This window comes from Rhipicephalus sanguineus, chromosome 7 (genome assembly GCF_013339695.2).
Source record: "Rhipicephalus sanguineus isolate Rsan-2018 chromosome 7, BIME_Rsan_1.4, whole genome shotgun sequence".
In the NCBI taxonomy this organism is placed as follows: domain Eukaryota; kingdom Metazoa; phylum Arthropoda; class Arachnida; order Ixodida; family Ixodidae; genus Rhipicephalus; species Rhipicephalus sanguineus.
The window spans coordinates 78,292,297-78,307,263 of record NC_051182.1 but is presented as its reverse complement, the minus strand read 5'-3'; the positions used below and the strand labels follow the sequence as shown (position 1 = coordinate 78,307,263).

The window sequence follows — 14,967 nt, the reverse complement described above, 5'->3', positions numbered from 1 at the left end:
TACAGTGGCGGTTTAGGCACGTAAAACCCTGAACGTAGTCAGTGGGTAGTGGGTAGGCAGACGAGAACTGTGAGGTGAGAAGTCATGGTCAACATCGGGGCGTCATGCGTCTTTACAGAAGGTTGTTGGAAGAGGCCAAGAAAGAGATCGCGTCGTGCAGGGCAGCTTTGGATAAAAGACATCGTTCAGAAGGAACCTCGCTGTAAGTGCATTCCAGGGGGGTGCGTTCCTGGAAATGCCATGATTCTTTCAAAAATAGTTTATATAAATTATTTTTTATTCATAGTGTAAATCCTCTTTCTAAATATTCTTGCAGGCAGGGTGAAATGAAATACACCGATGCCAGTAAATAGATACGTTAGCAATAACGAACACATCCGCCCAGAATCTTCTTTGGCTGTTATCTAATTGATGCCTAAGCGTAGTTTGTTATTGTAGGTTCCAGCCTCCCCCATAACGTTGTTTTAAGACGGCATCGTCACGGCTTCTTTCGTCATATTTCTAGCGTTCCTCAGCGTCTGGAATAGCCCCATGGCAGGTGGATCCAGCGATTACCGAGGCACACGTCTGGCATCAGTTTTTCTTAAATCTGCAGTTTTCCTGATGAGTACAATGGTCATCATCTTTTCATGTTATCCTAGAGACGCCTCTTATTCGGCTACGGCGAAATTCAACAAAGGCTTCATGAAAAGTGTTCTGCATTTGTTTTCACCGAGGGCACAATGTATCCATATGATTCAGATGTACTCAAATGGCACAAACACTTGCCTTCGCACCATGGAGGTTAGCGGTGAACCCCAGCAACGCGAAGAAATTTTATTTTGCTTTATACGTTACTGATTCGTGGCGATGACCGCCTCACGTGACAGAGCGACAGACTGACGGTCGGACGGTTTACTGGTTCAGACGGCAGAGAATTGCTTAGGCACTTAAATTGCACACATGTCGAGTCACAGATGGCTCAAACCAGTGTGTCATTGTGTTTCATTGATCTGACTACTAAAAATCAGTATTTTTAAACATCGATGCTATGCTACGAGCACCGATATATTTAGTAAAAGTGCTGCATAGCTGGTACTAATAGATATAAAACAATCGGCATATCCCACGTACTATGGGAATCGATGTAATGCGAAGCATACGGCAAGAAGGTAATTGTGGCGTGACTATTTACATTGCCCGAAACGTCACGAAATATTGGTTACGATAGGCGCAAATAGTATACGCACACACAGATGTTGAAGAGTCACACGTGTTATATAACCAGTTGTTTACAGTTGCGTACGACGCTAACAGCAACATAGGCATTACAAACACCAGACACGGAAGCCGATATGTAGTGCTTCGACGTGTCCGTTATGATGTAGAACGCACGCACGTTTCACGAACTCGTGTGCATGTGTGGAAACTGTTCTTGACAGTTCTCACGTGGATGGCGGCGAGCGCAATGTCCTTGTTATTGTTATTGGTGTGCGCAACGCAGACCTCACTGATTCCACTGCTTGCCTGTGTGTGTTCACTGTCTGGCGGCCGCCGCAGTGGGATGCGGCCTACGTTAGTTGCGCATCGCCATGTTCTTATATGTGTCCACGCTGCGGCAGCTGCAATGAAAGCGCTCGATCTGGGCGACACAGTGGAATCCCGTGATTGCAGTAGGCTCGTCGCTCCAGGTTTCTGAAAGTGCTAAGACGACAATTTCTCTAAGCACAGAGTGTTTTTACAGGTCGTGCACGTGCATCTGCACGCACAGTACGTTGAGAGTGGCGAGCGTGGGTAGATTGTTGTGGTTGTGGCACCGAATGAAAGTGGTAGTCTGGTCCAAGACAATGTATAGAGGCCCGTTTGCTAGGCGGGTCATGTCGTCGACAGACTGTGTCGATAGAGCAGGCGTCATGTCGGAACCTGAAGTCACCTTTTGCGTTGCTGAGGTATAGGCCGTCGAGGATAGTAACCCTGAAAAGTGCTACGTAGGCCAACTTCAGTGGATGGCGCTTATCGTAACAGTATGTGGCTCTTTGTGAGTTACATACATTTATAGTGTTTCCGTGCGCAAGGGGAAACTGTGTCCTCTTTAACGAGATATTTTTCAGGCCTACATCGTGGTAGTGGTGGTTCGTATTACCACGGGCACCGATTTCAATTCTATTGAAGTGTGTTCGGTAGTAATGTGCTTCGTCCTGGCTGAGATGACAATGCCTACCGTGGACGTTGGAAACACAAGCCACATTCTCTAGAGGTTGCCATGTTAATCCCGCTCGATGTACCACAAGGTGCGCATGTTTCCGTAAACGAGGCCATCGCTTACGTCGATGTAGCCGTGATCATGTACGGCTTGCCAAGGCTCAGGTAAGTTCGGCCGGCAGGCTACCCATGTTACTTGCGTTCATGTTGGCCACCTTGGTCAGGGAATCCCTGTATACCTGCTCGTTGTTATATCCATATATGTTAACGCATGCGCGATGACGTAACACGTTGTCCGCTGCATCAAGGCAACGTGCATTATAACGGTTGACGTCCGCATTGCTATAGTATAGCCGTATGCCATCAGAGAACTTAGCCGGGGCTTCATCGCGTCACAAAGCGGCTCACAATCAATTGGACGTCATCCTCGGTCAGCATGAGGCCAACGCCCAGCCTCACATCGAATGAAGAGAGCACTTCGTCATTCTGGCGGATCTTGTGTGGACGAATGAATGGCAGTGGAGCGTCTTCCAGGAGTGTTCTCTCTTAAGCTCCCTCACTTGCCTTGAGTTTCAATGTGTATGTTTACCGTTAATGTGCTGATGGTGACTGTGTATCACCTGTGGCACATACCTGCATTGCATGAACTATGAAATGCGGGTATGTGTCACACATGACCGAGGGAAGTTATTTCATGACGTACGCGACAGGCGTTTTGCGTTATTTATCTCATGTCCAGCGACTCGTATTCGTCATACATTTTTCCCTGCTATGCTAATTTTGGCGTAGTACAAGTTATGCAGACCCAGAGAGCGCCCAGACGTAAGCGGACAGACAGACAGACAGACAGACAGACAGACAGACAGACAGATAGATAGATAGATAGATAGATAGATAGATAGATAGATAGATAGATAGATAGATAGATAGATACAAACGGTCAAAGTAGCTGGTGTTCGCTAAGAAATGCTTCACATTTAAAACTTGCAGATATACTGCGCAGTGGAGGAAACGCCGCAGATGCGGCAATAGCCATGGCAGCCTGCATTCAGGTTTTGCAGCCCTACAGTTCTGGGCTTGGTGGTGACTGTTTCGCCCTCTACTACAACGCGCACCGAAAGCAGGTGGACTGTGTTGACGGAAGGTGAGCAAGAAGAGCAGTTCGGCGAAACTAATAGAGGCAGTGGCCTGGCACATTGCATTTAACTTTGTACTTGTTGGTGATGGAAAAACTAAATATCAATATAGCACATTTTTCAACATCGGTATAACACATGAGCCGTGCCTATGTAATCTCGCTGCTAGAAAATTATTTGCCAGCGGTGGTTACAAAAATGTGGCAAGGGTGACTATACCCTGCAGGAGGACTGCAGAGTATTTGATGCGGTTAATTGTTCAGAAGTTGGTGCCCGGGCAGCCATTTCCTCCCGAGTTCACACACGCAAGGAAGAAAATGAAAACTCTGAGGAGGAGCCCGAGACAGGCGGATGGCCGTTCCGCCACTGGCTTGCAGCTCTGGCTACGTCTTAGTGGTTGTTCCGTGTCGCTGGGGAGCCAGTAACCTACGCCGCGCCGCTTCGCGCTTCTCACTATTTTGTCAGCATCAATTCTCCCAGAACTAGAGTCAACAGCGGCGTGCCAACGAACGGGGACGGGACAACGACGCGGCCATTAGCGGCAGCGCGAAGTCAGTGGAGTTTCAGCCGGGGGTCCAACCCAGCGGCGGAACGGCCGCTCGTCATTGCGGTTACCTGCTCGCGCTCGTCTTTTTGTTCCTTGTGTGTGCGAACCCTAGAGATGACAACATTGCGCGCCCAGGCAAGTGCAGTGGCCCATCCGACCTAATAACAAGGAGGTCTTATACTATGTCTTCTAGATTGGAAGGCAGTGCTCCGAAAGTTAAACGTGTCACCGCCATCTTACTAAAAGAAAGAAGTCTAAGCAGACGACGGAGTGCGATTTGCCGCGCCGCCGCTGAAGCGGCCTTTAAAGAATGTGACATGATTTTAAAGAGCATTGCAGCATCTCACGAGGCCGTGCTGAGTTCGCGTGTCGCTTTGTGCTGTCATATCGCATTAGCAAGATGGCTGGTTTTACATATCACTCGTAAATGTGCTCATTTCATTCGCTGACAACCACCAGTGTGCCGTGTATTTTCTGAAGTTTGACAGCAATTCGAATGGTACACGTACATGTAACACATGCGTGTAGCTGCATGGATGCTAGCTTTACGTTTTAAATTTTTACGCGTACACACGATACATTAACGGTTTCAGTTTTGCTAAAACGCATGTTATGTCTGGTGGAAAGTATTGAGCTGTGTGCGTTCTTAGCAGAACTAAGGGGGGGCTTTTCAGTACTGAGCATTGGGGCTGGTAAGATGGCATGCATGCGCTTTTTAAGTTCTGAGTATGCTAGCGTTACAAGGCAATAGTGATGCCATGTATGCATATTTATCTGGTGTATGGATACCGAACTTGATGCGTGCGTTAAAAATTTTCGAACGCAATGAACATGTTCCATCATGTGATTATCCGTGGAGAAGGTTGCCGAAAATTAAAACGCAACATTTTCCAATAAACCTTTTCCCGTTACTACATGGCGTCCACGTCCGGAGATGCGACATTATTTTGCCATTTCTGTTGGGTATTGGCAAGGAACGGCACATGAACATTAAGCTTATGGTAAAAATTACTTTGGAACACTTCTGTGTGAAGTAGTTCGCAACACACAATGACGTTTATGAACGAAGTACAGCGTTTATTAAGACCGGCGTCGGACGTATGGCAAGAAATTCTGAAAATTTATTTAACTATAATAGGGATGTTTGCCGCCAGTAGACAACTACAACATTAAATTAGGGGGATCGTTGAATGTAGAAACATAGCATCCCTGAATGTATAAGATTATCCTTAACATATTCGTTGTAATTAAATTTATTTCAATAAAATGAACTATATTACACTGCCACGCGCATTACTTTGGTATATTCGGGCTTCATCGGCAATGACTGTTTGCAACGCTCCGCGCAGAGCGCTCCGCGATGTTTCAGAAGCTTCACAATTGTTTTAGATCATTACGTTAAAAATGCGCGCAGGACGCGAATAGTCTAGTTTCTTCTAGAGATTACGTGGCGACCAGCGATAGCGCTGCAATCTTCGATAGCACACGTATAAAAGCCGACACACTTTACTGCTTGTCAGATTATCGACGGCCGACGCTCTGTTCGCCGCTATCAGTGCACAGTTTGTATTGCTTGTGGTTTGACTTTCCCTTTCCCTGGCCACACGTTCGACCAAATAGTTTCATTTTGGACACACCGACTGCTTTTTTTCGCAACGCCACAACCCCGTGATATCTTGTGGAGGCGCTGTTCGTTCACGTTCCGGACGCCCCCGTGAAGCCGTGATATCTTCATCGTCATCATGATCACCTGTCAAGCCGTGAACCCAGCCCACGTCGCGGAGAAGACATTGACCCCAACCACGACCAGCGAGCTATCCGTAGGCATCGGAAGACCAATGACTCAGAAGACCAAAGCCATGATTCCCAGTGCTGGGCAGTATCGAAGATACATGTATCCTAGATACTATTTTAGATACTGTTTGGGTATCTTGTATGTGTATCGCGATACTTCTCGCAAAACGAGTATCGGTGTCTGTATTTCCGATGCATTCAATAATGTATCATGTATCTTAAGATACAAGATACTGCTATCGCAACACCGCCGTCCGAAAAAATTATCGCTGGCTAAATTCCGCTTCTGAATTTGGTACTGGCGCCACTAAGCCACTTGAATAAAACTAAGGGAAGCGACATAAATTTATCTTTCTGCCAGAGTCCTCTAGTGGGGGCACATGATGAGGTCTGCGCGGCCCTATTGGTGGAACAGAGTCAAGTGGCAGTGCTCGCGCAGTCTCGACACAAACACGCGCGCGAACGTCTACACCCAGCCCACGTAGTTCTTGTTTTCTCGATTTTTTAGGGGCGAAGCTCCTTTGGGTGTGGGTCCGTCCCTCCTCGGTCGTGTGTAGTAGTAGTAGGTAGCCACCTCTAGTTCTTGGAGCGTTCACTAGATGGCGCTGTCGTAGCCACTTCTAGTTCTCACAAAGATCCCTAGATGACGCGGAGGCGCTCGCTGCGTTGCAGATGCGTGCTCTAGTCCCTCCCTACCCCCACCCCCCTTTGTCATCTCGCGAGGCCGACGCAGGCAGTGTCTGCTAGCGAGTTTCTTCATTGAAAAAACCGCCTGCTCGCGCTGCACAACTGTTCACTGACCACCCCGCATATATAGGCACTGCATTTTGACCTCAAAGGTAGTGCCTGTGTGAGATGTATCCTTTGCGTTATCAAACAATACAAATTCACAGCGTACATGTAAAATTAAAGTGAGCTGCAAGTCGCTATGACTCTCATCGACCCTTTACTATAATAAATGCGCCCGATCTCACGTCGTTGATGATGTACTGGGCAGAATTCACGGAAGATTCACATATGGCGCGTGTCATTGATGGAAGGCAATCGTTCGATTTAGTGCGGTGACGTACGTTAGGGGGACCGTTGTAATGAAGGGACCACATAAACCAACAGCGCAAAAAATGTTTGATGTTTAATATACACGGTGTTTCTCACGTGTTTACTTGAGAATATACTGGGCGAATTACTCGGGGTATTCACGGTTTACCGATGATTCCCTCCGGAGCTTAGCCCCACTCATCATCATTCAGCCCGTGGATATGCTGTGGACATTTTTCGTTTTATTTGTGTCAGTTCCATGACACACTCTCTTAGCCACGGTCCGGCGCCGCACACTATAATGAGCGCAGCGTCAGTCACGGAAATTCTTATGCCGCTTTCGTGTCGTTATTGAAGATTCTCTTGCGTGTTGGTTCGTTACGAAATCTGAAGAATGCAAGAACGGAGTTGCTGCGCGTCTCCTGGCTTTTACACACCAGCGACTTGAAGGACTTCGTAGATGTAAGTTTGCCTTACATATGATGACGTTGATTTATATGCAGATATTGTTCTAAGAACTATAGCTCCACTGATACCGATGCTCGCTCTATTAGAACAAGCCTTTACCTAGCAAAATATATATCAGTGTACCGTATGTTTTTTCTTCCTGCTATCTTTTTTCAAAGAGATTTTGAAATCATAATTTCATTGTTAGCACAAACGCTTTCTTATGTACGCTTCCTTTCGATATGATACATTACCTAGCTCTCTATTATTTTCTCCGGTGTTGTCGCTGCAATACCTCTTTTGTAAATGGCAGCAAAAAGAAGCTATCTGCTTTGTTGCTACTTTAAAATGTCTACGTTATATTTGCTACTGCTTACACATTTAGACTTCACTTGAAATAACTGTTCCGCGAACGTTGAGTATACAGTAATAATAATATTTGCGGTTTAACTTCCCCAAACCACGTTATGATTGTGAGAAACGCCGTGATGGAGGGCGTCGGAAATTTTGACCACCTGGGGTTTTTCAACGTGCACCTCCACCTAAATACACTTGCCTCAAGGATTTTTGCCTCCATCGAAAATTCGTCCGCCGCGGCTAGAATCCGTCCCTGCGACCTTCGGGTCAGTAGTCGAGCACCATAACCAATGGGCTACCGCGGCGGGCTTTCTGTATACAGTACAAACCATTCTACTTTACGGTTTAATAAGATAGTGAAATTGAGTTTGCATTATTTTAATGAAAATTATTAGGAGCTATTTTATAGATGTTAGATGGGGGATTCGAGAAACGTTTATACCAAATGCACCGTTTTTTATGAGCGTCCCAACTAGTATTTTCAGGCAATTTTGCATAGGCAAGTAACTTCCTATTGCCTTACTTTAACAGTTAAGCTAATGATACTTCATCCTTAATTGGCATAGCTAAGAGTGGTGCCGCCTGCATCGAGTTTCTATACTTATCCACTATGACTGTTTGATACAGAACCCCCCCACCCCCGTCTATTTTACTTATAATTTCTTTTTTCCCCTTTTTCAGGCCTCCCTGATTTGTTTTTTACTATTCCGAGCCGCCAGATCATCGGAGCTGTAAATGGCAATAGCGCGAGTAACGGCGGTGTCCTGCGACGCTTCGTGCAACTATACTGCCATGCGCTCTTATTTATTTATTTGTTTGTTTTGGTTTAAACAGCAAAAAAAAAAACTGTCAGCAAAACTCAGCGCAAGCCGCGCCGCAATGTTTCGGAAGCTTTGCAATTTTTTCCAATTGTTCTGTTAAAATTACGCGCAGGACGCGAGTAGTCTAGTTTCATCGGGAGCTTGCGCGAGCTCCAGTGAAAACGCTGGAAGCTTTTATCCCTGCTGTATGAAAGGCGACGCGTTCCTCTGATGATCAGATTACTGACGACCGACGAATGTGACCGCAGCTATCACCGTGCAGCGTGATTTGCTTGTACTTTCAGTTACTTAGTTTTCTGGGCGCAAGTTAGCTCAGTAAAGAGTTTTGTTTCTACAATTTGACTACTTCTATTCATATTCGACATTATACCACGTGAAAATACAATGCGTCTGAGACGTTTCCAGGTTGCTCATGTTCTTTCGTTGAAGAAAAATTGTTCAAAAATTGCACGTTAGTGAGTACATTGATAACGAAAGCTTTACACTAGAAGATGCGTAAAATATGAACAGCCATTTCTGTTTTATGTCCTCTACGTATACACTATGCATCATAAAAATGTCGCTACTAGCTTTGTTGCTGCTGTACACCTGTCCGGGGATCCAGTATTGCGTAGCGGTTGCTTAAGGGCAAGGTAAATGTCCACGCCGGTATTTGCACCATCGTGTCAAAGCTTCCTATTGAAGTTCTTGTGGTCAGGTGGCAACCCGTTAGCTTGTCGGCAAGCCGAGCAGCGACTCCCATCAATTACAAAAAAACAAGCAAGAACCGTTGTCAGCAAAGTTTATAAAGAGGTGTCCTGTTAAGCAGCTTAAACAAACCCCAGTAAGTTATTTAGGAATTGAGCTAATGTACTTTGAGCAAGAAGGACAAAACTTTTATACTAGCAGACATTTCATTCAAATGAAACAAATTTGGTCACACTTAATAAATTTCAAGCGGTCATTTCTGTGCATTGGCGTTTACTGCTACATTATATGGATATATAGTAACAAATTTGCGAATGTATCGAAGTATATGAAGATACAATTGGCAAGTATCGTATCGCATACAATTATTGCGGTAGTATCTTGTATCTGTATCTCAAATACTTTTTGCCTGAGTGTCTTGAATCGTATCGCGATACAATTTCAAAGTATCTTTGCCCAGCTCTGGCCATGACGACGACTGCGGCAACGCTGACAACCAATCGCTCACAGCTCGGGATCGGGGCACAGCAGCCAAGGGAGCCGCCGATCTTTCGGGAATGATCATGCGAGGATGCAGAATCGTGGCTCGATTCTTACGAAAGGAGTGCGGCCGTCAACAACTTGGACACCAACGACATGTTGCGATTTCTCTTCATCGCGTTGGAAAACAGCGCAAGAACCTGGTTCGAGAACCTCCTGGGAGTCTATCCTGACAATGTGGGACATCTTCCGGAGCAGCTTCCTCGCAGCGTTCACGAGCGCCGTGCGAAAGCAAAGGGTCGCCGCTTTACAAAAGATGACCCGACTCTTCCGCCACACTGACCCTAACATTACTGCGGAGAAGGTCCGTTTTCTCATGCGAGGAGTAAAGCAAGAGCTCTTCGCTGGGCTGATGCGGAACACACCCAAGACAGTCCAAGAATTTATCTCTGAGGCGACAACAATCGAGAACACGTTGGAAATGCGCGCCTGGCCATACAACCGGCGCTTTACCCAGAAAACGCAGCTGTTCAAGCCGTCGGCTCCGACGATCTGCACGACCATATGGGTCGTAGTGTGCGAAAAACTACGTCGAATGTTCCCGTCGTACTAGTCTCAAGTTCGCTCCGTCGCAGATATCGTCCAAGAGGAAATCCGGCAGTCGCTGGGCATCCACGAGTGAGCACAGCCGGAACTGCAAGCCGTGAGGTACACTGCTGCAGCCCCATTCAACGCTCCCCCTCCGCGTGCACGTCAAGATGCCACTCAGCCGCAGTTCCGCCACCAGACAGCACGGCCGCCACCACCGACGTCGTATATTCCGCCAGATGGCCATCGATACACGCCGAGGAAGACAGACGTTTGGCGTGCCCACGACCACCACCAACTAGGCTACTACGCTACCACTGCAGAGAAGCCGGTCACCCGTGGCTTCGCCTTAAACACACCGCATCCACAGCTAGGTGAACGGCCTCGTGACATCGTCGACTACCTCGCAGGAGCGTACTGGACGCCGCGACAACCTTTCCATTCGCAGTCGCCAGGGCACTATGTCTCCCTGAAACGCCGCTATAACACTGGCCCAACCCGGGGCCGGTCGCCTAGCCCGTATCCAGAAAACTAAGGCCATCAATCGATGGAGGTGTGGTTGCTGTTCGACGAAATGCCTAAGATACTCCGCAGCCGTCGATAAAGGTGCGGTTGCTGTACGATGAAATACCGAAGGTCCCCCGCCGCCGCCGATGACGACGACTGAGGAATCACTGGAGATCAGCTCGCCGCCTAGAAGGCAGAGCTTTCATGAGAGCACTTCTCCGCCGAAACGAGACAAGACGACACCACGCTGCAGCATTGCAGCATGTTGACGCAGCCGTGATCCGAAGCCACGACTCAACCATAACGCAAAACGACGAACCACCGACCTTGACGCACTTATTGATGGCCATATGATCGCTGCACTGGTCGACACCGGAACAGACTACTCCATCGTCAGTGGCCCGTTCGCCGCCAAGCTGAACAAAGTAAAGACAGCTTGGGAAGGACTCGAAATGCGGACAGCTGGAGGCCACCTAATAACACAAACTGGAATCTGCACGACAAGGATCACGAATGGTGGCCAGACTTATCCGACGAGCTCTGTAGTACTACACTCACGTTCGATGGACATCAGGCTCGGCATGGGTTTCATAAATCAGCACGGCGAAGTCCTTGACTTGAGATCGCAATCGATAACGCTTTCCGCGGACAATACCATCTCACCGGATAGGAAAGTTGATCACCATGCCTTGAATGTGATAGAAGACCATGTCACCGTTCCGCCTTTCAGTTTCAGTTTATTGAACGTATTTACGTGTGGAGTTACACATAGGCAGAGGTATACAGAAAAAGGTCCCTAAGTGCGAACACTGCAATGGGACCTCTTGTTATAGAATACATAAGAAAATAAAATCATGAGAAGAATAGCGACAAACAAGCACAGGATACGTACAAAGTAATAGGAGTGCCATTATGGTATGCAAAGGCTATTAAACCATTTGACACTGAAATACACATACAAAACAGCAAAATAAGTAAGAGCTGTAGCGAAGAATTCGAACTCAGTAATTGGTCGTCCTCTTAAGCACCCTCTAACGGGTCGCCCTCTTCGGCTCTTTTCGGAGAGCACGCAGCTCGTGCTTAGAGTCGGCCGCTCCTTGACTCTCGCTGTCGTGTATTGCCGCCGAGTGCCTGCTAATAAACATATTAATATTAAATGCGAAGCATTTCTTAGCGAACTTTTGGTACTTTGAGAGTTTCTATCTACGTATTTACCTGTAGCGATTGAGACAGACGTTCGGCGGCCTACGTGGCCGTGTCGTCCTCGCTACTTTATGAGAGGCCCTAGTACAAGGAGAGCGGCAGCGGCTGCCGGCGTCCAGCCCCCAGGAGGGGGAGCTCGTTCTAAACTGCTCGCGCCTCGAGCGCTAGGCATGAGCTGCGCGAGAGCGCTAGGCATGAGCTGCGCCGAGTGCCTGCTAATAAACATATTAATATTAAATGCGAAGCATTTCTTAGCGAACCTTTGGTACTTTGAGAGTTTCTATCTACGTATTTATCTGTAGCGATTGAGAGAGACGTTCGGCGGCCGACGTGGCCGTGTCGTCCTCGCTACTTTATGAGAGGCCCTAGTACAAGGAGAGCGGCAGCGGCTGCCGGCGTCCAGCCCCCAGGAGGGGGAGCTCGTTCTAAACTGCTCACGCCTCGAGCGCTAGGCATGAGCTGCGCGAGAGACGCGGCGCGGTGGTTGGAAAATGATGATGATGATGAATGGCGATGATGATGACACTACAGGTCTATCTATCTATCTAGCCGCCTACGTATGGGTGCTCTCATGATCGCCTCCTTACCCTGGTGTAGACCAAATTGGCATGGGAGGGTAACAGGATTTGACGAATATGGCTGTCTGGTCATGATATGAATAACGTGAAATTGCTGTCGCGTACGTCGTCAAACCCTTTCCTCTAGACACTCGTGGCATATACCCGTTGACCACGGGCCGCGGCGTACGGGTGTGCGCCACGGTTGATTGACAGTTTATATATACTCAGGAACGGCGAGAACAGACACTGGCAACTTAAATGCGAGTGCATTAAGAAAAACCGCTATCGGCAGCGTTGACCCGGCGATTGAAAAGAATGAAAATTGGCATCCCAGCAGGAGTCGAACCCAAGCATTCTGCGTGGCAATCAGGTATTCTACCGCAGAGCCATGGTCTGTGGTAAAATACCTGCATAAACTGGTTTGGAATAACAGCCTATGCAGGCGTAACGTTGGTGCAACGTCAATTGTGGTTGTGGTGGTGGCTATCTAATCTTACAAGAAAGCAGTAAGCACTGCATGTCTACTCCTACGATACAGCCGTCATATCAGATTATGGTCTGTGGTTCCAGTGTTGGCTCCGCTTTTATAGCAGCCTAATAAAAATTCCATTTGTATATTGAAGCATTGCTCTACCCCGGAGGAATAAATTAATGAATATTGCGTATGATATTCCCATCATCACACAGTAAAGTGCACTTAGTCCGCCAGAACAATTTAATGTCCTCTTCATTTCTTACAAGGCTGGGCGATGACCTCATTTTGACCGGTGAAAATGCGAGATTGATTGACAGCCGCTTTGTAGACTAGGCTACGTAGGCCACATACGCCCAGGTTGTCTACGAATACGACAAGCGCCATCCACTGATGTTGGTTTACGTAGCACTATTCAGGCTTGCCAGCCTCGATGGCCTATAGATCACCAACGCGAAGGATGACTTCAGGTTCTGATATGTTGCCGGCTCTATCGACAATTTGCCGATGAAGTGACCGTGGCATCCACAATTTCCAACAGCTGTACTATACCTCATACTTCACTCTTCATGGATTCCTTGTCACAGCGATCACGACGGGATCCGACAACAAGTCATGAACAGTTGCTGGTGCTGACTGATCACGGCGATGATGACCTCGTTCAAGAACTCTCAAGAACCTGTTCCACACATGCACACGGGTTCGCGAAACGTGCGTGCGTTCTCCATCATGAGGGACAAGTATAAGGACTACATATCAGCTTACCGCTTCTGATGTTGGTAATACCCACGTTGCCGTTGGCAGCGTTACCGAGCAGTAAACAACTGGTCATATAACACATATGCGGCTCTTCAACATACATGTGTGCGTATCATATTTATGCAAATCGTTCGCGTCATTTTGTAATGTTTCGCTCAGTAAAAAATTACGCCACAGTCACATTCCCGCCGCACGCTTCGCATATCATCGACTCCCACAGTACGTGGGATCTGCCGAATTTTTTTGGTGGAGAATGCTGGGCCTTCACAACAACTTCGGTCCTCATTCTATGGCCCTGGGTCTTCGGTCCTGTACCCTGCCGCCTACCATGCCTCAAGGTGCCGCGCAGCAAACGCACCGACCTCAAGCCCCGGGGTCCCTCGTATATGCGACCCTCCAGTCTTCACTGGCGCAGACGCTACCGACGTGGAGGAGTGGCTGGCGATTTACGAGCCCGTGAGTGTCCCCAATAAATTGGACGAGGCAGGCAAATTGACTAACCTGGTTTTTTACGTCGTGGGTGTGGCGGGCCTGGGGTACAACAACTGCGCATCAGATTTTACGACGTGGTCCGACTTAAAGACCGCCATTACCAACGTTTTTAGCCGCCCTGCCGTTCCTAAGCTGCAGGCCGAACAGCGCTTACGTGAGCGCGCTCAGCAGGCCGACGAATCCTTCACCAGTTACAATGAAGACGTCCTTGATTTCTGCAAGAAAGCCGACGCCACCATGTCCGAGTGTTACAAGATCAGGCACATCATGAAAGGCATCGACGACGACGCCTTCACCATGCTGCTCGCCAAGAACCCCAGCACAGTGGAAGAGGTCATAACGCTCTGCCAAAGCTATGAGAAGCTGCGGCGGCAGCGCTCGAATACCCGTCGCTCTCCATCACGCCACGCCGAGCTCGCTGGCTTGTCGACCATATCTGGCCACGCCGCGTTCCTCGCAGAGATTCAACAACCGTCGACCACACTTCGGCCTCCCCTCTGTCGAGGAATTGAGCAGGAAATCGCGGAGGTCACGTCCGAGTACCACCGGCACCATCCGGCTCCTGAACCCTTGAGTTACGCCCAAGTTGTCGCAAGAATACCCCCAGCAATCCCTACGGCTGCCCCACACATTTACGCCGAAGCCTCCGCTAGACCTCACTCTTTCGAAGTGGTTGTACAGGTAACCTACGTCGACGTCACGCACAGGCCACGACTGCAGCCCACCATGCCGTTCTATCAGTTGCCGCCCCGTCAATCCCGTCCTGCACCATGGGCGGGCCCTGCCTCAGCGAACCAATGGCACACACCTGACCACCGCCCCATATGCTTCGCATACGGTTATGCCGGCCCCGTGGCGCTTTTGCAATCGCGTGCAGCCGCCTAGAGTCGCGTCACCT

The 14,967-nt window shown here is 48.3% G+C and overlaps 1 protein-coding gene across 1 annotated transcript in view; it reads left to right on the top strand.

Annotated features, from left to right (window-relative positions):
- The first annotated feature begins 2,242 nt into the window (after positions 1-2,242).
- The window catches only part of LOC119398797 (glutathione hydrolase-like YwrD proenzyme), an 82,032-nt gene continuing 69,307 nt past the window's right edge, over positions 2,243-14,967 (top strand). The window contains exons 1-2 of the mRNA XM_049417426.1: positions 2,243-2,346; positions 3,185-3,325. Coding sequence (XP_049273383.1) covers positions 2,243-2,346; positions 3,185-3,325 — 245 coding nt within the window. The remainder of the gene's footprint in view (positions 2,347-3,184; positions 3,326-14,967) is intronic.